The sequence below is a fragment of the Rhodnius prolixus genome, unplaced genomic scaffold (assembly GCF_049639745.1).
Source record: "Rhodnius prolixus isolate KJV_2025 unplaced genomic scaffold, Rpr scaffold_12, whole genome shotgun sequence".
Classification (NCBI taxonomy): domain Eukaryota; kingdom Metazoa; phylum Arthropoda; class Insecta; order Hemiptera; family Reduviidae; genus Rhodnius; species Rhodnius prolixus.
In genome coordinates, this window is record NW_027411635.1 from 2,808,185 (window position 1) to 2,830,430 (window position 22,246).

Here is a 22,246-nt window from a genome sequence, read left to right on the forward strand (position 1 = left end):
TGCAAACTGGTGGTGAACCATACCTGAACTCGAGATTCGGTGAGGCCGATGCGCATGGCGATTTCCTCCCGCATGAAGATATCCGGGTAGTGTGTCTTGGAAAAGCAACGCTCAAGCTCGTTGAGCTGCGCGGGTGTAAACCTGGTACGGTGGCGCTTCTGCTTGCCAGGCTTGCCGGCGTCTTCGGCCAGGCCTGCGGGCGGACCTGTGGGCGCGGGACTCAGCCCCAGGCCGGCGGCGGCGGCTGCGGCCACTGCGGCGGCCGCCGCGGCCGTGTGGAATTCGAGGCGCGCGCCTTGGTGCAGGGCGCCAGTAGGCGCCGCCGTCGGCGCGCCATGGTGGTGGTGATGGTGTGCATGGTGGTGGTGGTGGCCCAGATCGCCGCCTCCGCCCAGCTTGCTCTCCACGATGCCTCCGTGCGCTGCGCTCAGGATCTGTCGCTTCACTTCTTCACAGTCTTTACCTGCAAATCAAATCAATCATCCCTTAATAAAATGGGTTGAGTTAAAGATACAGCCGTTATTGAAATCTTGTTCAAGTTTTATTCACCTCTGGACTCTGTTCACTAAAACTTACCAGAGAATGTCGTTACCTTAATTCCCGAACCTTCCATGAAATGTTCTTTAAACAAAGAAGTGCTGATTGCTCAGTCTTCTTTAAACTTTCATAGGCATGATTGTGAAATAAATAATTTTAGTGATTCTAAAATAATGGGTTGACAAATAAGTTCGTTCGGTTTTTATTTTGGTACAGACAGGGCCGGATTTAGATAAAAAGAGGCCCTAGGCTATTCCACTTATGAGGCCCTTTCACCTCCCATTTTTAAGTTTGTAAATTATATGAGAGATAATAAAATACATCACTACTGTGATATACAGGGTGAACCAGTAACTAATGTCCATAGGCCTACTGTGTGTAGTACATCTGAAGTGGAGTTCAATGACGTATTGGCCAACTTCATATTTTCCACTGTTCTTGAGTGACGTCTCTTTAAATTTTTTTCTAAAATCATTACTTTTTCCCAATAAAAATGTTATTACTCAGACAGTTTTAGTCCGAATTCGATTCTGATGATACGGTTAGAAAGACAGATAAATTTTCTAAAAATTGATACCATTTTAAAGCATAAGTTATTCTCCAAACAGCCTCAATCTTCCTCCGAATACTGGAAAAATAAAAGTAATCGAAATTTTTGAAGAAAACTCATTAGGCCCTTACGTGATCATTATCCAGACCTAGGTGCTGGCACTTTTTATAAAAAGTTTCCTTTTCTAATGGGCTTTCTAACGGTATACCATTTTCCAGGATTCCTTCTATCTTCGTATGAGAAATTACGTTTGTTTTGCAAGAAAACGTGTTCACGAGCACTTAGTGTTAGTTATCAAGTTGTTTAATTTATTGAAAACTCTTTTAGATGGGCCAATAGTCAATTTTTAAAGTAGATTGTCTTAAAATAAGGAAGTCAAAGGTTACAAATTGCACTTAAAAAAATAAAATAAAAAAAATACTTCTAAACTCTCTGAAATATTTGAGAAAATGTTAGGAAATATTTTAAACAAGTACTGTTTTTATAATCGAAGGTTTACTGGTTCACCCTGTACATCAATATGTTAAATGTTAATATAATATAATATGCTATGTTTTTAGAACAGTGTAATTTTAATTTTGCTAATAATTTGAATGTAGGCCCCTCTTGATCTTGAGGCCCTAGGCAGAAGCCTAGTTAGCCTATAGAAAAATCCGGCCCTGGGTACAGATTCATTCGGATTTTCTTTTTTTATTCTCGGCGCAAGCGCACAACTCGATTGTTCATTTGAAAGATTATGTTATTAAGTGTAACCTTTCTATGAATTTCGGTTTAACAAACATTACTTTTGTGCTTGCTGCTTAGCTGTAAAGATCGAAGAAAATAAAGTGGATTTTCGTCATATTTTGCTCTATTATTTTAGAAAAGGGCAAACGAGCTGCAGAGGCTCATAAAAAAATATGTTGTGTATAGGGTGATGATGCCTTAACAGAACGCTTATGCCAAAAGTGGTTTGCCAAATTCTGTTCTGGAGATTTTGACATTAATGATGCGCCCCTCTCCGGTCGCCCAACCGAGATTAATTCAAATAATGTCAAGGGCGAAATCGATAATGATCCATGCCAATCGGTGAGAGAGATAGCAACAACACTTAACATATTATATTATATTTAAATTAACTTAAATTTTTATATTAAAATACTAATAAAGAAACAGAAATATGAGATCTGTTTTAAGACTAATATTGTTGCAGTCAAATTATTGTTTTCATTGATCTTTTTGACTTAATAATTTTTTCGTCTAATAAAACGTTAATCTAAAGCTCTTTTGACAATTATATAAATTAGAATAGTTGGTCCCAATGATACAATTGCAATTATTTTTTTTTCCAAACATTCAAAAGAAGATTTATGGATGACAAAATATTTAATTAAAAAAGATAGAATTGTCTCACCGAGACATTAAGCAGGCATTCTAACAATAAATGAAATAAAGTGCCAAGCTTGAATAGTTTAAAAATACAGTAAATGTGGACTGTTATCAAAATTATTCTATAGGACCGTTGTATATAAGGGGTTGATCGTCAAAATTACGCAAAAGAGCGAAATGTTGAAAAAACACCGAAATTTGACAATTTTTTCCCCCCTTTTACCCTTAATATTATTCGAAAGGAAAATACTGAGTAAGATCTTCGGACCAATACGTGAGAACACGACTTGGCGTCGCAGAACAAACCAGAGAGCTGTATGCTCTGATGAAAGAGCCGAATATTATAGCGTTAATTAAGCTATTAATTAATTCCCAAATTATCTTAAAAATGAAAAAGCATTCGCCCCTTTTAAAACATTATTATTATTATTTTTTTTTTTTTTGCAACAACCTAGATTTAATAGATTTCGAGAAAAAACGTTACCGAAAATGGCCAAAAAACGGCATTTTCAAAAATAATTATTATTATTCTGTCTCTCTCAATGGCACTACGACCCAGTTAGTAGGGTCATGGCCTCCTCGATCTTACTCCGCCAGTCGTCCCTCTCTCTTGCAGCCGCCATCCAGTTTCTAGTACGCAATAGCTGCCTGACATACTGCGTCACACTGTCGAACCATCTCAGCTTTGGTCTCCCAACTCAGGGTCAGGGACTTCCTGTAGAAGCTTGTACGGGATCTCTTCGTGGGCCATTCTTGCAACATGTCCAGCCCATCTAAGCCTGATTAGCTTAATCAACGCCGTAATATTCGGCTCTTTCATCAGAGCATACAGCTCTCTGTTTGTTCTGCGGCGCCAAGTCGTGTTCTCACGTATTGGTTCGAAGATCTTACGCAGTATTTTCCTTTCGAATACTAAAAAGGCTTTCATGTTCATCTGCTTTCGTGATTGTCCAGGTTTCTGGAGGCATATACCAGAACAGGGCGAATAAGAGTTTTATAAATTCTTAGCTTGGTGCCCTGTTCAATAACTTACTTCTCATGTGCCTATAAAGGCCGAAGTAGCACTTATTCTCAGATATGATCCTCCTGCTGATTTCGCTCGAGACGTCACTACTAGCAGTTAGTAGAGATCCCAGGTACACAAAGCTGTCGACCCTCTCAAATGAGTAGCCGCCGACTCTTAAGGGGACCTTCAAACCTACCTTTGATCACACTTTTGTTAAAAATTTGGTCTTACTTTCGTTTACACGAAGGCCCATACTTCTGCCAGCCCTTTTCTATCTCCACAAAAGCAGTTCTTACAGCATCGGCAGAATCTTCCTATAATGTCGACATCGTCGGCATACGCCAGGATTCTACAGACTTATTATTATTAGTGAATTAATTTTTAATGAATGAAGTGTCATTTGATCAAAAATTTTATGTAAATATGCGTTTTTGGGGGTCTCGATATAGTGCATGCCATGGGAAATAATGTCGATAATTTGAAACGATTGCTATACTTCCCCTTAACAAGTGTAAGAGCAGATCGCCGCTTAAATGTTACGTAGAGGAGCCCTAACCCTATCATCCTACCAAATTTTATCAAAATCGGGCCAAGATTTACAGAGTAATTTTAGTAATAATAATTTTGGAGGGGGCCTTACTTAAAAGAGGCTAACTCCTCTCTCATTTGATGTACAGCGTCGAGACCCCCAAAAGGCACATCTACATAAAATTCCGAATCGAATGACTCCTCAGTCATGAAAATCGGTTCACGCGTTTAGGCGCTACGTTGTTTACAAAAAAGGTAACAAGAAGAAGAACAACAACAACAAGAAGAACAAGAACAAGAACATTTTTTGAAAAAGCCGTTTTTGCTCATTTTCGGCAACTTTTTTCTCGAAACCTATTAGATCATGGTTGTTGCAATAAAATTACCGTTATAAAGGAGGGTTTGCCCTATAATAATAATAAGTTGTTTATTGGCATTTCAAAATATACACATAAAAGTAATTTTCACATTTTTAACATTTAAGCATGGACTCTCGTCCGTCTGCTTGAGTTGCACTTTTGTACTAATAATTACAATTCCATCCCGACCAATAACCAAAATTTAAAATAAAACAAAAATAAACAAAGAGAGACTACTTTTCCTTTATTAAAACTGTCCGGCAGGACAGTTGTATAAGGGTTGATCGTCAAAAACTGCACGAAAAAGCGTAACGTTGAAAAACACCCAACTTTGACAATTTTTTTCTCTTTTTCTATAAAAGATAAAATTCCCAAATTTTCTTTAAAATAAAGGGCAAATCCTTCTTTATAACTGTAATTTTTTTGCAACAACTAAATATAGAACTGAAACTTAAGAGCAATTTTAAAATAATTTTAATACAAAATTAATAATTATAATTTTCCATGAGAAACTGTCTATATCTTCCAGCGGATGTACAGAATTTATTTAAACTCTTGCCAAAACACGCAATTCTAAATCCGACCATTATGGGGCATACAGCCACATAATGGTAGACATCTTCAATTTCTGCTCTATTGCACATAGAACACAGGTGTTGCACATTTGTCCGCCCTATTCTAAAATTCAAATTCATCAGTTGTCCTCTAGCTCTAAACACATTTTTCATTAACTTAAATGAATGCTCATCTGAGATATAATGGTTAGCCCCTAAATCAAATCGCAATTCATTATCCCTATATTTTAAAGAAAATTTGGGAATTTTATCTTATATAGAAAAAGAGAAAAAAATTGTCAAAGTTGGGTCTTTTTCAACGTTACGCTTTTTCGTGCACTTTTTGACGATCAACCCTTATACAACTGTCCTACAGGACAGTTTTAATTATTAATAATAACTCTATAACTCTAGGCCTGATTTTGATGAATTTTGGCATTTCTACTTCAGTTCTTACTTCGATTAAATGAAAAATACTGCAATCTATTTTTACCGCCATTAACTTCTAATACGGGAATGTTTTGCAGCCGCAGTTGACTTCCTCTTTCCTCACTTAGAGAAAAGTACAGTAATTGCAGTTTAATGTTTTTGTCTCTCATAAAGGGAAGTACTGTAGTTGCAATCAATTTCACCTAAACCCTCTTCAAAAGAAGTACTGTAATAGCAGTTTCATTTCTCTTTTCTCTGTTCAGAAGGAGCTATTCTAATCGTAGCTTCTTTTCTTAAGAGGAAGTCAAGAAATCACAATACAATTTCTCTTACTTCTTTTTTTGTTAATTAAAGAATTTGCAGTATTTCTTTTATCTTACCTGTTTTAATAAGAAGTATTGCAATGGCAGTGTAATTTCTACCACTACCAGTCCTGTAAGTATTGAACATTTCATAATGATCTGACGAATGAGGTGCGAGACATGGACAGTTAAAATTGGATAATGTTTTGAACTACTTAACGTTTAACTCCTATAATCAACTAAACTATTGGGTTGTCCTGAAAATAATGCAAGATTATGGTTTTAAAAGAAAAAAATAGAAATTAATGATTTATAACTGTTTTTATTAATCAAAATAGTCTCCATTACTTTCTATACATTTCTGCCAACGTGTGGGTAACTTTTCCATACCCTCTGTATAGAATTTGGAATCCTTAGAATTTATAAATTCAGAAAACGCGTTTTCTAATGTTCTTTGGTCAAAAAATTTTTTATTTTGTAAATAGCGGTCCAGGTGTCTAAAAGAAAAATGGTAATCAGTAGGCGAGAGGTCCAGTGAGTAGGTCGGGTGTGGCAGAGTCTCATAGCCAAGCTCCAACAATTCACGGGAAGTCAAATATGTGGCCGAGCGTTGTCAAACAACAGAATGGGCCCCTTTCGATTGGCTAAAGATGACTTCTCATTATTGCCAATTTCTGATGCATTACGTCAATTTGGTTACAATACGATTCGGCATTGATGGTTTCTGCCAAGATTCAAGAAGCTGTAATGAATCAGACCAAATGAAGCCCATCAAACAGTAACCATCACCTTTTTTTTGATGATTTGGAAAATGTCGTGCTACTTCTCCTTTGTCAAGCCACTGTCCAGAGCGTCTGCTGTTGTCGTAGAGGATCCACTCCTTCATCGCAAGTCACAATTCTGGACAGAAAAGGATCGCTGTTGTTTCGGGCAAAGAAGTGCAGCACAAATTTACATACCGCTGATCTTTTTGGCGGTCGTTCAATGTGTGAGGAACCCAACTTTCAAGCCTTTTTCGCCTACCCAATCGCGTTGAGATGGTCATCGACGGTTGATTTGCTGACTTCCAGTTTCCCTGCCAGTTCTCGAACAGTTTGTTCTGGGGATTTTCTTCCACCAAAGCTCGGAGAACAACAGTCATCAAGGGCAGAACTTCTTCCACGGCCTTCTTTGTCTTCAAGGCTCAAGTCTCCCTCTCAAAAATCTCTGGAACCACCGTTGAACAGTGCTCTCACTTATACTGCCTTCGCCCCAGACATCGTTGATATTTCTGGCCCGTTTGGGCCCCGTTCCGGCCCACTTTGAACTCGTTAAACAAAAATTATGCGAAAATCACGCTTTGACATCTTAGTAAAGACAGTTACTGAGGTAGGCAAACATTTTTGTTTGAAAGAGGATTAATAAGTGTTTACATTTATAAAAGTCAAAAGTCCAACAAACATAAACAGTTTACTATTTAGACGGATATTTTAAAGAAAACATAAAATCCTGCATTATTTTCCGGGCAACCCAATAATTTATTGTTAGAATTGATATTTAACCCGTACATAGGAACAGATATTATTCTACAATGTTAATGGTTAGCAAGGTGATCTGATGAATGTGTAGTGAGATATTGATTCATGTATTTAGCGAAAGTTTTGAACTATGCAAAATTTATCTGCCATTATCTTCTGAACTAATTAATCTTTAGAATTTTTCTTATAATGGTATTTAGAGACTGTTACAGTCTATAAGTGGCAATCATTTCACATTGATGTGATAAATGTAGGGCGAGATATTCAGACTTAGATTTAGATCGTGCTTTGTATTAAGAAAAGTTGAACTGCCACTATCTCTTAAACTTATTTATTGATAGAATTTATATTTTAGTTGTTCATAGTATCTGATATAGTCTATAAATTGTGATGATTGTGATAATGATCTGATGATTGTAGGGAGAGATATTGAGTAGTGAATTTAGATCGTGTTTATAACCAAACATAGTTTAGCTGGCATTATCTCCTAAACTCATGACATCGTTAGAAATTGATGTTTTACTCATATATAGAGACTAGTATAGTCTTATAATACGAGGTGTGGCTATTAAATAACGAGACTGATGCTGCTACAGAAGAGAACTATGCATGCGCCAAATCCTAACGACCGACAGCTCTGCAGCGTAAAGTCTTCTCTTTCGATTGCAGCGCCTCACATGCTTGTAGAGAAATCTGTCTGACCGGAACCGTCGTTTGTATAAGAGGTGTTAGTTTCGTTTTGCCGAAAACATGAGACTACACATGTAGCAGAGCAACGAATTGTCGTGAAATTTTACATGAAACTTGATAAAACCGCTACTGAAACTTATCTTTTATTAAAAGAAGTTTATGGCCATGAATGTTTATCACGTGCGCAAGTTTTTGAGTGGTTCAAGCGTTTCCAAGATGGCCGAGAAGACGTCGGAGATGATGACCATCCGGGTCGCCCTTCCACGTCCAAAACGGATGAAAATATCGATTATAATTAATCAACATTAATTGTTGCTCAACTCCGTGAAAGAATAAGGAAAAACGACCCGATTTGTAGAAGAACAAGTCATGGGTTCTCCATCAAGACAACTCGTCAGCTCACACTATATTGTCTGTCAAGACGTTTCTACTTAAGTACAATATCTCAGTTTTAGGCCATCCGCCTTATTCACCTGACCTGGCCCCATGTGACTTTCACCTGTTCCCATAAATCAAATCTGCATTAAAAGGAAAACGATTTCAGTCCGTTGAAGCTGTGAAAGAAAAAGCGGCACGCGTCATGCAGGAGCTCACGGAAAAAGACTTCCAGCACTGTTCGAACAATGGTAAATTCGCATGGAGCGAATGTTTTACAGCAATAGTTTCGTTATTTAATAGCCACACCTCGTAGTTTAAGACTTCATATTGATTTGTTAAATGTAAAGCAAGGTATTGGAGATGTGAATTTAGATCCTGTTTATAATCAAGCAAAGTTTAGCGGTCATTAGCTCCTAAACTAATACATCAGTTTCAAATAGAATGAAGCTATTTCTTTAGTTGGGTTTGATAGATCCAGATTGGATTGGAAGTTCCAGAAGGATATAAGTTGGGATTTTTCTGACGTTTATGAATGATTTGCCAGACAGTTCTGAAAATGCAAGATTCTTTTTTTTCTTTCTGAACATTCGAAACTTGTTCTGAGAATGACGTCTTTAGAGGATACTCAGATATTACCAAAGTATCAAAATTACCAGAGTAAAAAGTTAAGTAAAAAGTAATCGCCTATTTTTTCAGGCACATACTTAACTAAGCTCAAAACTATAAAAACCTTTTTCTATCCAATAAAAAGTAGTTCGGAATCCTAACAGGAGATCTCCCACTTACAAAGCCACGCTCTTCACCACTAGACCAACACCCACCCCGAATTATCTGAGTCATTGGTAGGAAAAGAAATGCTTGAACCTAAAAGATTTTTTTAAAAAACTTGGCAATTTACCGCACTAGAAAAAAAAAAAAGTTTTTAGTCTTGTTACACTTTTGCTTCCTCAAATTTAGAAGGCACTGCAAAGCCGAATGAGATGAATTAAAAATTGATTTTTTTGTTCAATATTAATCCAACATTTTTTAAGTGAATAACAATATGGATGTCTGTTGATCAATCTTTTACGTGCTGTACAAGTTTACAAAAAATCCTTTGACACTTTTTTTAAAAAAAGACGGCAAGGAATTCGGAAATCAAAATCGAAAATCCATGCGATTGCATTCCTTCTCACACGAGGAATTAAAATTGTAAACTGAGTTTTCGGTTTAGGCACAATATTTTCCACTATTTATTTGAGAGATACTGAGGGGTCAAACCTATTCTGCGAACATTTTTCAAATCAATTACAATTAATCAACTACAATCAATTACTTATAAACTTCAACAAAAGCGGAAGAAACATCTTAGTACTTGCGTTACGTCACAACCGGAATTAATAAACAACCAAAAGTGTTGATGGCTTTCCATTGGCACATACAAAGCAGATCTGCCTCAATAATTGAAAATTAAATTATACTTTTAATTTAAAAAAGGTCTTGGCACTAAAGACAATGTAGTTCCATTTGATAAAATTATGGTTGGCTGCTGATTTGCTACAGTGGAAGCTGGCTACTTCATGAAGTCCCAAGACTACCGTCTGTACGATGACCAGAAGGAGTTAGGACCATCGCAACAAAGTAAAGTGTTCACTTGGACGTCCTAATGTTAAGGCATTTTGGCAACACCCCAAATAGTAGCTGTAGGGCGAAATTCTACACCAATCTGCAGGCCAATCAAACCAATATATTCCACATTTTCTTTCGTTATTCAAGTTCTTTATCCAAATTTCTGCGAATTAATATGTAATATGTTAATTTAATACTGTTTTATATATCTGTGATATGAGACAGCATACACTAACTTGCTGGCTGGCCATTCTAGCTAGTATTTCCCATTTTTCCTTTGTTTGTGAAGTTCAGTTTCCGAATTCGATCGACCTAATATGTATATTCTAGCTCTGCTATCAATATCGGTAGTAAGAGTCAAAATACACTGATCTGCTGGCCATTCTAGCTAGTAATTTCTATTTTTCGTTTGTTTGTGAAGTTCAGTTTCCAAATTCGATCGACCTAATATGTATATTCTAGCTCTGCTATCTATATCGGTAGTAAGAGCCAAAATACACTGATCTGCTGGCCATTCTAGCTAGTAATTTCTATTTTTCGTTTGTTTGTGAAGTTCTGTTTCCTAATTCGATCGACCCAATATGTATATTCTTCCTTTGCTATCGATATCGGCAGTAAGAGCCAAAATACACTGATCAGTTGGCCATTCTAGCTGGTATTTCCTATTTTTCATATCATTCGAAACAATATCGTTGTTAGAGGACGCATTGTTAACCATAGTGGTTAGTGCAGCGTTTCCCAACTTGTGGTACACGAGTTGCTGGTTGTTGGTGCACGAAAAATAATTAGTAATGGCGGTCTTAAAAAATTAAAGCATAAAAATATCATAGAAACGTTTTTTCCTATAATGCATAGAAATTATTTTAATTAATAATATTAAACAGTAAAGTTGTTAATATGTACAGTAATAAGGTTAGTCTGTCTCAAGATATACGAGAAAATATAATAGCACATTTAACTGGATTAAAATTGTCTTTCATGGAGTATTTTCCAAAACCCGAAAACACAAATAATAATTGGATTTCAAACCCCTTCTATAAAGATGCTCTAAGAAAAGCTACATCATTATCGATAAAAGATAAAGAAAATTTAATAGAATTATCATGTGACAGAACTTAAATGATAACTATGTAAAAATCTGCTTAGAGAGACTGATTGTAATGAGTAAGCTCTAACCAAGCAACATTAAATTTAATTGGTACTTACAGGTAGTTGAATGCTTAAAAGAAATTAATTTAGAAGATTGAAGAGAGAAATATGTACGCAATTTTTAATTATTTAAAAAAGTTTTAAAACTAAGAACTGACACTTTTACAAAGTTTATGAAGTGAACATCAACTATTTTTATACAAATAAAGATAATAATAACTCTCGGAATAACAAATTTCACGAAATACCATCATTTTTACGAGTGGTACAATTTAGAATGATGTACTATCAAGTGGTACGCGAGCCCAAAAAAGGTTGGGAAACGCTGATGCTGGTGTGTTATTATAATAGCCGTTTTCTAAACAATGGAAAAACGCCTGATTACGACAAAGAAATTTCTTCAAAAGTAAAGATTTTTAGATAATCAATTAATTTTTAGTAAACAAACACTAGTCCAGTTGAACTGACTATAAACAAAAATTGTTGAATACCTCATTGAATTCAGTAAGAAAAAGCCATGAAAAGCTACATTGCAGAAGTTAGTTGAGGGTAGAAAGAAGCTGAAAGTAGAATGGAGATAGTAGAATAGATGCTCGCTAAGCCTGCAGACATAAAATCAGCCGGCGAACCATTCTGTGCGTGCTTACTGGCTTTACGAGCCGGTTGCCATTTTACGACCCACCAACCATCCTGCACACTTTCCTTTCTAAATTGTTCCTTCCATTTTTTATGATCTGCAGTCAAAATTAAATTATCTATCTGTGTAAAGAACGAATTAAAATATATCTCGCGAAATAACGTTCGCTCACCGAATCAGGAGCCATTGCGATTTTAGAAATACCATCAAACTTTTCTAGTTATGATTTTAATGCTACTTCATTAATTTGATTATGTGAATGAAGCCCACAACATAAAGACAATTTCAATTAACATTTCAAAATTAAAGTATAAGAAATAACTAGGCCATGGACCCTCACATGTGAAGTTCTATTTCCTAATTCGATCGACCACATATGTATATTCTAGCTCTGCTATCTATATCGCTAGTAAGAGCAAAAATACACTGATCTGCTGGCCATTCTAGCTAATCATTCCTATTTTTCCTTTGTTTGTGAAGTTCTATTTCCAAATTCGATCGACCTAATATGTAAAGTAAAGTAATCGCCTATTTTTTCAGGCGGGGCTTAACGTCCAACTACCATTTACTAGGTGTCGTGGACGGAGGCGACTAGCAAACGTACTTTACTATTTCTCATTTTACCACTAATAAAATCCAAGGCCAAGACCGGGAATCGAACCCAGTACCACAATGCACATTAGCTTTGCAGGTCTCGCCTCTTAACCCGCTCGGCTACCGTGGCGCCTACCTAATAAGTATATTCTAGCTCTGCTATCTATATCGGCAGTAAGAGCCAAAATATACTGATCTGCGGCCCATTCTAGCTAGTATTTCCCATTTTTCCTTTGTTTGTGAAGGTCTATTTCCAAATTCGATCGACCTAATATGTAAAGTAAAGTAATCGCCTATTTTTTCAGGCGGGGCTTAACGTCCAACTACCATTTACTAGGTGTCGTGGACGGAGGCGACTAGCAAACGTACTTTACTATTTCTCATTTTACCACTAATAAAATCCAAGGCCAAGACCGGGAATCGAACCCAGTACCACAATGCACATTAGCTTTGCAGGTCTCGCCTCTTAACCCGCTCGGCTACCGTGGCGCCTACCTAATAAGTATATTCTAGCTCTGCTATCTATATCGGCAGTAAGAGCCAAAATATACTGATCTGCGGCCCATTCTAGCTAGTATTTCCCATTTTTCCTTTGTTTGTGAAGGTCTATTTCCAAATTCAATCGACCTAATATGTATATTCTAGCTCTGCTATCTACATATATCGGTAGTAAGAGCCAAAATATACTGTTCTGCTGTCTATTCTAGCTAGTATTTCCTATTTGAAGGTCTATTTCCAAATTCAATCGACCTAATATGTATATTCTAGCTCTGCTATCTATATCGGTAGTAAGAGCCAAAATACACTGATCTGCTGGCCATTCTAGCTAGTATTTCCTATTTTTCCTTTGTTTGTGAAGTTCTATTTCCGAATTCGATCGACCTACTATGTATATTCTAGCTCTGCTATCTATATCGGTAGTAAGAGCCAAAATACACTGATCTGCTGGCCATTCTAGCTAGTATTTCCTATTTTTCCTTTGTTTGTGAAGTTCTATTTCCGAATTCGATCGACCTACTATGTATATTCTAGCTCTGCTATCTATATCGGTAGTAAGAGCCAAAATACACTGATCTGCTGGCCATTCTAGCTAATATTTCCCATTTTTCCTTTGATTATGAAGTTCTGTTTCCTAATTCGATCGACCTAATGTGTATATTAATCTAATAACATATTTATTCTCTTACTGCTATTATGCGCTACGTTGTTTACAAAAAAGGTAACAACATCAAGAACAAGAACATTTTTTGAAAAAGCCGTTTTTGCTCATTTTCAGCGACTTATTTCTCAAAATCTATTTAATCTATGTTGCTGCAAAAAAAAATTACAGTCATAAAGGAGGATTTGCCCTATAATTTAAAGAATGTTTGAGAATTTCATCTTTTATAGATCCCGCAAAGAAGCATCCTTGGCCCAGTCCTATACATAGTGTACACTGCTGACATCTCCACGCACCCTCATACCTTAATAACAACCTATGCAGACGATACCGCAATATTATCCTCAAATTCCAACCCTTCTGAAGCCTCCTCATTTGTCCAAGAACACCTTGACCTCATTTCCACTTGGTGCGAAAAATGGAAAGTTAGACTCAACGAAGACAAATGCCAACAGATTACATTCACCTTACGTAGACAAACTTGTCCCCCATTACTCATATACAACAGAGAAATACCGACCTCAACACAAGTACGCTACCTAGGACTGTATTTAGACGGTCGACTTACGTGGAACCCACACACTAGACTGGAAAGACAAGAACTCAATAGATGAAACGGACAACTACGAATACTGCTAGGGCGGAGATCAGCCATGAAGGTACAGAACAAACTTGACTCTATACAAGACACTACTAAGACCCATCTGGACCAACGGAGCTGAGCTGTGGGGCTCTGCGAAACCTTCCAACATCCAAAGAATCCAATCCTTTCAATCTAAAGTCCTTCGGCATATCGTCAACGCTTTTTATTATGTATCCAATTTAACTCTCCATACCGACTTTTGTCAATGACCTAATCCATTCTCGGCTTCCTTAATTTCCATAATAGCCTAACCATACATCCTGATCCCCCCCACAGCACAAGCCTTATCCACAACAACCCATCCCGGCAGTCCTCCACGACGTTGGCCCCGCGACCTTTTACCAATTTCCTAAACTTCCTTCCAACCTCTAGAGAGTTCCAGCATTGGCTGACCCCTCTCAGCATGCCTTCCCGATTGTGGCGCTGGATTCACTAGGTTTCAGCCTACAATCTGTGCATAACTCAATTAAGCACACATTTACTTGATGTATATGTATATGTACAGGTTGTAAATTAATAAAAAAAATCTTTTATAAAAAAAGAGAAAAAAATTGTCAAAGTTGGGTGTTTTTCAACGTTACGCTTTTTCGTGCAGTTTTTGATGGTCAACCCTTATACAACTGTTAATTCCCTAAGGTTTTCAACCGAATTCCAATTTTTATTAAATAATTAAGAGCCGACTAACCTAGCAGCTGCCTGGGGGAGGGGCCCCAAAGGCAGTGTGATCTATGGCTAGCAATAGATTAGTGAAGTGGGCTATGAGAGCCTTAATTTTTATAGAAAGTCCACTGTATCCATGAATACTAATGGATTCAAGAATGTTATTTTATATTCTTGTAATTTGAAAGTATATTTCTAGCTGTTATTTGGCTACTTGACCCTCCTTGATATTTGTAATGAAATTGTTTTGATGTAGTTTATTACTTACTGTTCTCTATTTTTGGTGACTGAATCATAGTTTCAATAGGATGAAAAATTAATGCCAGTTTCAGTCATTATAAACTTTACTATGCCGAGCTTTCGAGCTAGGGACTAGGTCATCTTAAGGGCTGTGGTACATAGCACAGAAAATCATCACACTTTCGATTTCCCAAACACAAAGATACTCAAAATCAGAAACCAGCACACAAAAAAGGAAAGTGCTAGAAATGATATACAGGGTGTCCCAAGGTATGTGGATAACGACTTTTTCTCGGAAACTAAGATAGCTAGAAACAAAACTAAAAAATACGTGTTCCCTTAGTTTTTTGTTAGAAATCCAAATTTAATTTGTAAATTTTTTTCGGTGCTTCCAGAAGCGAGATGCAGGCACCAACTTCAGTTTTTCAAATGGGAAGGTGCGGTTTTTATTTAAGAAATAGATTCCTCTATTTTTTTTAAAGAAAACTTTACTCGAACGGTTTTTTTCTGTGAGCGATATTTTACAAGTTATGAATGAAAACATGATTCTTATAAGAAATTTCAAAATGATAATATTATAACGGTTTTTTGATTGAATAAGGAGAAAAGTTCCATTTTATTATAAATTTTACTCCTCATTAATATTACAGATCATGCTCGAAATGGCCTCCACCATTAGAGAGGCATAGACATGCGCTTTCCTGCCAATAGCCCAAAGAAATAGATTCGGCTTTAACCGAGTTACAGGCATCTTTTATTCTCTGCTTTAGTTCATCTACAGATGCAATTCCGGCTTGATTCTGATACACCTAGACTTAGAAATGCTAATAACATGCCCATCAAATTTCCTATCGAGATATCTCTTTACATACCTGATGGTGTCATATCGACACGGGGGGCGATTCAGTGGCCACCTCGTTCACCGGATTGCATCTGTAGATGAACTAAAGCAGAGAATAATAAGATGCCTGTAACGGATTTCTACCAAAAGTAAGTACTACACTGATTGGAAAGCAGGAGTTGAGTCTTGACGCTAAATTAGTGCTATATAAAATGGTGTTTTTGCCCTCTATGGTTCTGAAAGCTAGATGGTGTTGGATAGGCATGCTAGTAAGTTGTCGGCTGCTGAAATGCGATTTCCGAGGCGCAACCTAGGTAAAACTAGGAGAGATTGCATCAGGAATGCACACATTAGAGAAGACTTAAAAGTACAGCCAGCGCGGCAAATTCTGGAGGCCCCCGACAGTTGGAATGGTTTGTCCATGTTTTGAGAATGGAGGATTGACAGAAGGCCAAGCAAATGCTGGATGCCAGACATATAGGCAAGAGAGCAAAAGGGCAGACCTCGTACTATGTACGAGGAGTACATTGAAAGTCTCGGCCGAGCTAGAGGAGAATCTCTTGCGGGGATGAGAAGGATAGCACGGTATAGAGATCGATTGGGGCTGCTTCTCCAAGCTTCACGGCACGAAGGAGATAGCGAAACAAGAAGAAGATGAAGATTTTGCGGCCCGCGTTCGTCATTTTGTCAATTACCCTCGGCCCACAGTGCAAAAAAGTATGGTGATCTCTGGTCTAAGCAATTGGCACATCTCTAAAAAATGTTGTCAGTTGTTTCGGACTCGGACACTGCCCATGCCGATCTAATCTGGTCTTGCACCTCTTTATTGTTCATTTTAGGCGCGGAAAACATCTTTTCAGCAAAACGAAACTAACACCTCTTACACAATCGACGGTTCCGGTCAGACAGATTTCTCTACAAACACGTGAGACGCTGCAATCGAAAGAGAAGGCTTTACGCGCTGCACAGCTGTCGGTCGTTAGGATTTGGCGCATGCATAGTTCTTCTGTAGCAGCATCAGTCTCGTTATTTAATAGCCAAACCTCGTATGTGAGGTTTACGTGGGTGGAAGCCTCCTGATGCGTAATTGAGATAAACCAGCGGAACTTTAAAACTAACAATCATTGTATAACGGGGAAAAAAAATAACAAAATCAGAGAAATACATTCTACACTTAGTAAAACATCCTATTTGAATTTATTACAGAATAGATAAAAATAATTCCAACCACATAGACAAAACCCAATCAATATGGTAGGGGCATATCTCCATGGCAGTCACCTGATTTTAACCACAAAGAGTATAACCTCTCAATGAAGAATAACTCTGCATCATAATTGGGCCACTGATGAGGATTTAATCCTTATCAAAACGAAGTGGCAATTAGATATTCACGCTTTTTCATTAACCACTTAGATTAACCAGAGTTAAATATATACTTATAAAAATTAACAAGAAATCGCTTTAAAATCCGGACAAACTAGTAATGGTTATCATAAATGATGGTTGGGGTAAAAATGCTTGCAAATACAAAAGAAAAATATAATATTTTTAAGTCAGAAACTTTATAAACATCAAATTAATCTACGGTACTAAAATATCCGTAAATTTTATCTCTTTAGTTGGACTTCTAGTCTAACATTTGTATGCCATTTGCTTAATATCACTTTTTTAATGGTTAGGCATTGAATGTATTCAACTTTTTTGGTTGAATCAGTGTCTATTTTGCAAACTGTGTACTGAATTACACTTATAAACGAGTAAAAGAGAAAATAATTGTCAAAGTTGGGTGTTTCTCAACGTTACTCATTTTCGTGTAAGTTTTTACGATCAACCCTTATACAACTGTCCTACCAGACAATTTTAATTTAAAAAAATATTGATTTCAGTATCATTCCTGGCTAAACTTTGATCTGAACTGTTACAATTCTTTAGAACTGATAGCTGTGCCCAAACCAAAAAAAATTTTAAATTTTATGGGCACAACGATCTGAACCATACCACATTGCTAGTAAAAGTAAATTTTTAAACTATATAATTGTCTAAAAGTATTTTAAAATGCAGCTCATCCACCGATTTAAATCAATTGAACATATTTGGAAATATTTTAATGATTAGTGGTCTGAAGATGAAGTAACTAAGACAATTGATGTCAAAGAAAAATTAGAGTAAATCGAAGCTGCTTTTACTAAAATTATGAATCATCTTATCTCTAATAGTTTATTTAAAAAGAGGTAATCAAACAAAAAGGGTGACATTCAAAATAGTAAACTACTAAAATGATTATTAATTCATGAAAATCTGTTTACGTGTTTCGGCGCTACGCAGTAGGTAACAAAAGGTAACAACAACAAGAAAAAGAAGAACAAGAACAAGACCAATTTTTGTAAATGCCGTTTTTGCTCATTTTCAGCAACTTTTTTCTCAAAATCTATTTAATCTATGTGGTAGCAAAAAAATTACAGTCATAAAGAAGGATTTGCCCTATATTATAAAGAAAATTTGGGAATTTTAACTTCAATAGAAAAAGAGAAAAAAATTGTCAAAGTTGGGTGTTTTTCAACGTTACGCTTTATCGTGCAGTTTTAATATATTAATAATTAATAATTACTTTGCATTATTTGTTAATATTTATATAATATAATAATTATTAATCTGAACTATTAAACATTAAAGGAAAACAGATTTTCCTGATAATTGTGTAACTCTGAAAAAATTAAAATCATTAAATGTTACTAGGTCAATTTGTAAACAAAAATTCTTTTTCAAACAAATTACTCTTCAGTATTTAGAAGAAAATGTCACCTTAACGATTAATTATAAAAGAAATAATAAAAATTCAGTATTCGTCGATTAAATTTTTAATCTGATGCAAATAATTATATAGTAATTTTAAATCAAAATTATGCTACAAACTTATGTATAAAACTAAAGAGGCAAAGAATGCATATTTTTAGAGTAGGCAATTATTTATGTGAGCTTTACTAATTACTTGATAAACAACAAGTACTCAATTAAAGGGCTACATTAAATTGAAGTTTGAAAATGAATTATTATAGAAGTATTGTATATAAGACGAATTCAAGACTAATATTTCGTTTTAAATCTGTGATTCAAATCACCGCAGTAAAAGACCAACTCTAACTTTCCCTTTTTCTTCCTTAATGTGCGAGAGAATGTGATGATTATAAATCACAAGAATAATTTGGAGTAGAGTTAAAATGAAATGCCTATTTATTAACATTTATGAAGATTTAATATACAATTAATTATTATTTTAGCAAGAAATATGTTTTGTAAGTAAAAGGTCATCTCAAGGGTTTGTTACACCTAATAAATCCTAAAATATCATCTTTAACAATTTTCAAAGTCGAAGTTAAAGTACTTAGACAGCCCCCAAAGTAAGGGAAATAAGTTAAGAAAACTGTAGAAAATTCAAATAAAAAACATAAGCTTTTGTTGAACGTTTCTAATTGGCTGAAATTAGGGGTGCGAATGAATTGTTTGGTCTTTGCTTATCGTTTAATCAAGACATAGTTTTTGTTAAGGAGTTTATAACTACAATGAAACTATCATGTTAAGTGGAGAAAAAAAAATATCTCTAGCTCAATCGTCATAATGGAAGAAACCACAAATAATCTACTGCACACATATTTTTAAGAAAATAAATACCACAAAACAAAAGTTTAGGGAACAAAACAAAAACTCGGTGGAGGCGATTTTGTAATAATTAAAACAAAAATCATTAGCAGATTCTCGATTCCTCAGTTCCCGATTTTCGAAATAGAGTAGAATTAAACTTAAGTGTTTATGCCTAATTTATATAAGCTACGATTTTGTTGGTGCCACAACTCTGCGTATTAGAACTATAAAAACATCAATTGTATTATCCATTTATAGGAAATTAAATTTACTATAGTTCCTGACTAATTGATATAGACTATTGAGTAGCTACGATGTGTGAATGAGTGTCAAATCATTATTTAGATTAGCGTTGATAACTACGGCAAGAATGCAACAATAACAACATATTTGTTACACAATGTTATTTAGATTTGAATTGTTGTGTGCAGCAATAATGCTACAAAACATCAATTATATATTATCTGCACACCTGTAAGAAATTAAATTTACTATGTTCCTTTTTATGTAAATAAGTCTTCGCAAAATACATGCAAGTTTAAACTTTAGAAGTTTGTTTAGATTTGCGCTGATCTCTACTGCAAATATTACAATATTAACAATTAAGTTCATTATTGTTGATGCTCCTGTCTAACTGATAAGGCTTAGTTACGATGTGTTGAATGTCCAAATAGTTTAGTTTTGCATTAATTTCGGCACAAAAACATTTCTCTACACAATTCTAGCAGATTAAATTTACTATGTTACTAGCAAATTTGATTGTATTTATGCCACACTATGGAAAATCTAAAGTTTGTTTAGATTCGCGTTATCTAAAGCAATTACGTTACAGTAATTACTATCATCTACACAATTGTAATAGTATTAATGTTTACTTTGTTACCGTCTAAAAATACAATTTGTAGATGACAAAACTGTTGTATTTTTCGCGTTATTATCAGCAGTAATATTTCTACGAAAACGAACACTTACAATTGTAGGAGAATTAATCCACTATGTTTCTACCTAATTGTTATTAGTTTGCTACCACTTCCGAGAATTACAAAGTTTATTAGATTTTGTGATCTCTACAGCAATAGTTCCACGATAACGACAATTATCTACACAATTTGTAGAAGCATTAAATTTACTACGGTACCCATCTAATTAGATTATGGGTGTCCCAAGTTTGTTTATATTTGTTGTTGTTATTGTTTGTTTCTATAATAAAGGTGCAATAATAACTTATTTACTGAATTGTAGGAGAATTAAATTCATTACATTTCCGACCAATTAATAATCTTGTTGCTTTTCATAGGAGACCAAACTTTTTTTATATATACTTTGCCTACCAAGAATAATGGCTACGATGCTACAAAACTTACAAACATACACTATTGTAAGAGAATTAAATTTACTAATTTTTCTTGTTCAAATGATAAGCCTTGGCTACTACAATTTTTAGGGTCTAAAACTAAGTTTCAGTTTATATTATCTACACCAATAAAACCCCCTTAAAAGCAATACTTATCTACGAAATTGAAAGAAGTATTAAATTTATAATGATCTAAAGAATTGTTGTGTCCTAGCTAGTATTTGTTGGAGCCTCATCATTGTTTTGTTTTGCCTTATTTACAGCAATAGTGTTATCTACATTGTTATCTACAACAATTGTAGGGGTTTAATTTACTAACATTCCATTACAACAATTTATAAGGCTTTGCCACAATTAGGTAATGTTCAATCTTTGATTAAGTTTTTTGTTGTTATCTATTTTCTGATAAATATAAATATATATACAATTATGGGGCCAGATAAATAATCAACTATTTTTTATCGATATTTGTATACGTTAATTAAGAAAATGGTGACAGCTTACCTACTGGATTTGCTCCGATGAGGCTTAAATTATTTAACATTTCCAAATAATTCTTTATTTTGTTACTGAAATGTGCGAACTAGTTGAACTATTTTTCTAATTATTCCTTTTTTTGCACACTTAAATTAAAAAAAAAAAATTAAAAAATAAAATAAATAAAAAATGGCGGTTTCACAAATTATTATTATTTTTTTCCCCCCCGTTTGTATAGTTCAACCTGAATCAAAATTTCTAGCGATCATGGCAACACTCCCGAAATTTTAGTCACGAACTGCACAATTTTTTTTTTTTTTTTTCTCAGCAACTCAAAAGTTAATAGAAACTTACTTTTTCTTTTTCTTTTTTACGTTTTTTCGAAAGTTGGGTATGGTGAGGGGTTTTACGAGTTAATAATAATATTAGCAAAGTTCGGATTGAATGTGCGGCCGTGCCGGGGCTTAAGGAACACTGGCGTATTCAAAGCGCAGGTCAACTTCCCCCCCCCCAGTTATCCCTCCAAAAAAAAAATAAATAAAAATAAAATTGAAAGCCCCTCTTCTTCAGACACTTGTAGCAAGCCTAACCCGAAGCTTTTCCCCTTCCTAAAATTATTACTAACTTCTTCTTTTTGTTGAAGATTTTCCCATTGGGGGCGTGGTCATGTTGTCCCACCCCCACCACTACACACAGAACTTTCCTCCCCTACTATTCTAGCCAATAAACTAACACAGCCATTATCATACTTATAGCCACTCCCATTACTGTATCCCACTACAGGCACAGCGTATCCCAAAAATCTCCAGACTCCCTAGGAACTCTCCCTATATTTCCTCGAACCCTGGCAGGCTATCAACTTCCACCCTCTCACACTTATACAGAGAAGACCGACTCCCTTTTCTGGTTATATTTTCTGGAATTTCTTTGTTCTTTCTTTTTTTTTATTATTATTTTTTTTTATTTTTTTTAACCGCCTCCACCTACACGAACCTTTGGCGGCAATATAGCCGAGCTCTCAAAA

General features: G+C 35.4%; 1 protein-coding gene across 1 annotated transcript in view; it reads right to left on the reverse strand.

Annotated features, from left to right (window-relative positions):
• Positions 1–21,708, reverse strand: part of LOC141461801 (homeobox protein orthopedia-like) — a 112,384-nt gene extending 90,676 nt beyond the window's left edge. The window contains exons 1-2 of the mRNA XM_074143143.1: positions 21,250–21,708; positions 24–463 (exon numbers count right to left, since the gene is read on the reverse strand). Coding sequence (XP_073999244.1) covers positions 24–463; positions 21,250–21,289 — 480 coding nt within the window. The 5' untranslated portion in view covers positions 21,290–21,708. The remainder of the gene's footprint in view (positions 1–23; positions 464–21,249) is intronic.
• Between the last annotated feature and the right edge of the window lie 538 nt (positions 21,709–22,246).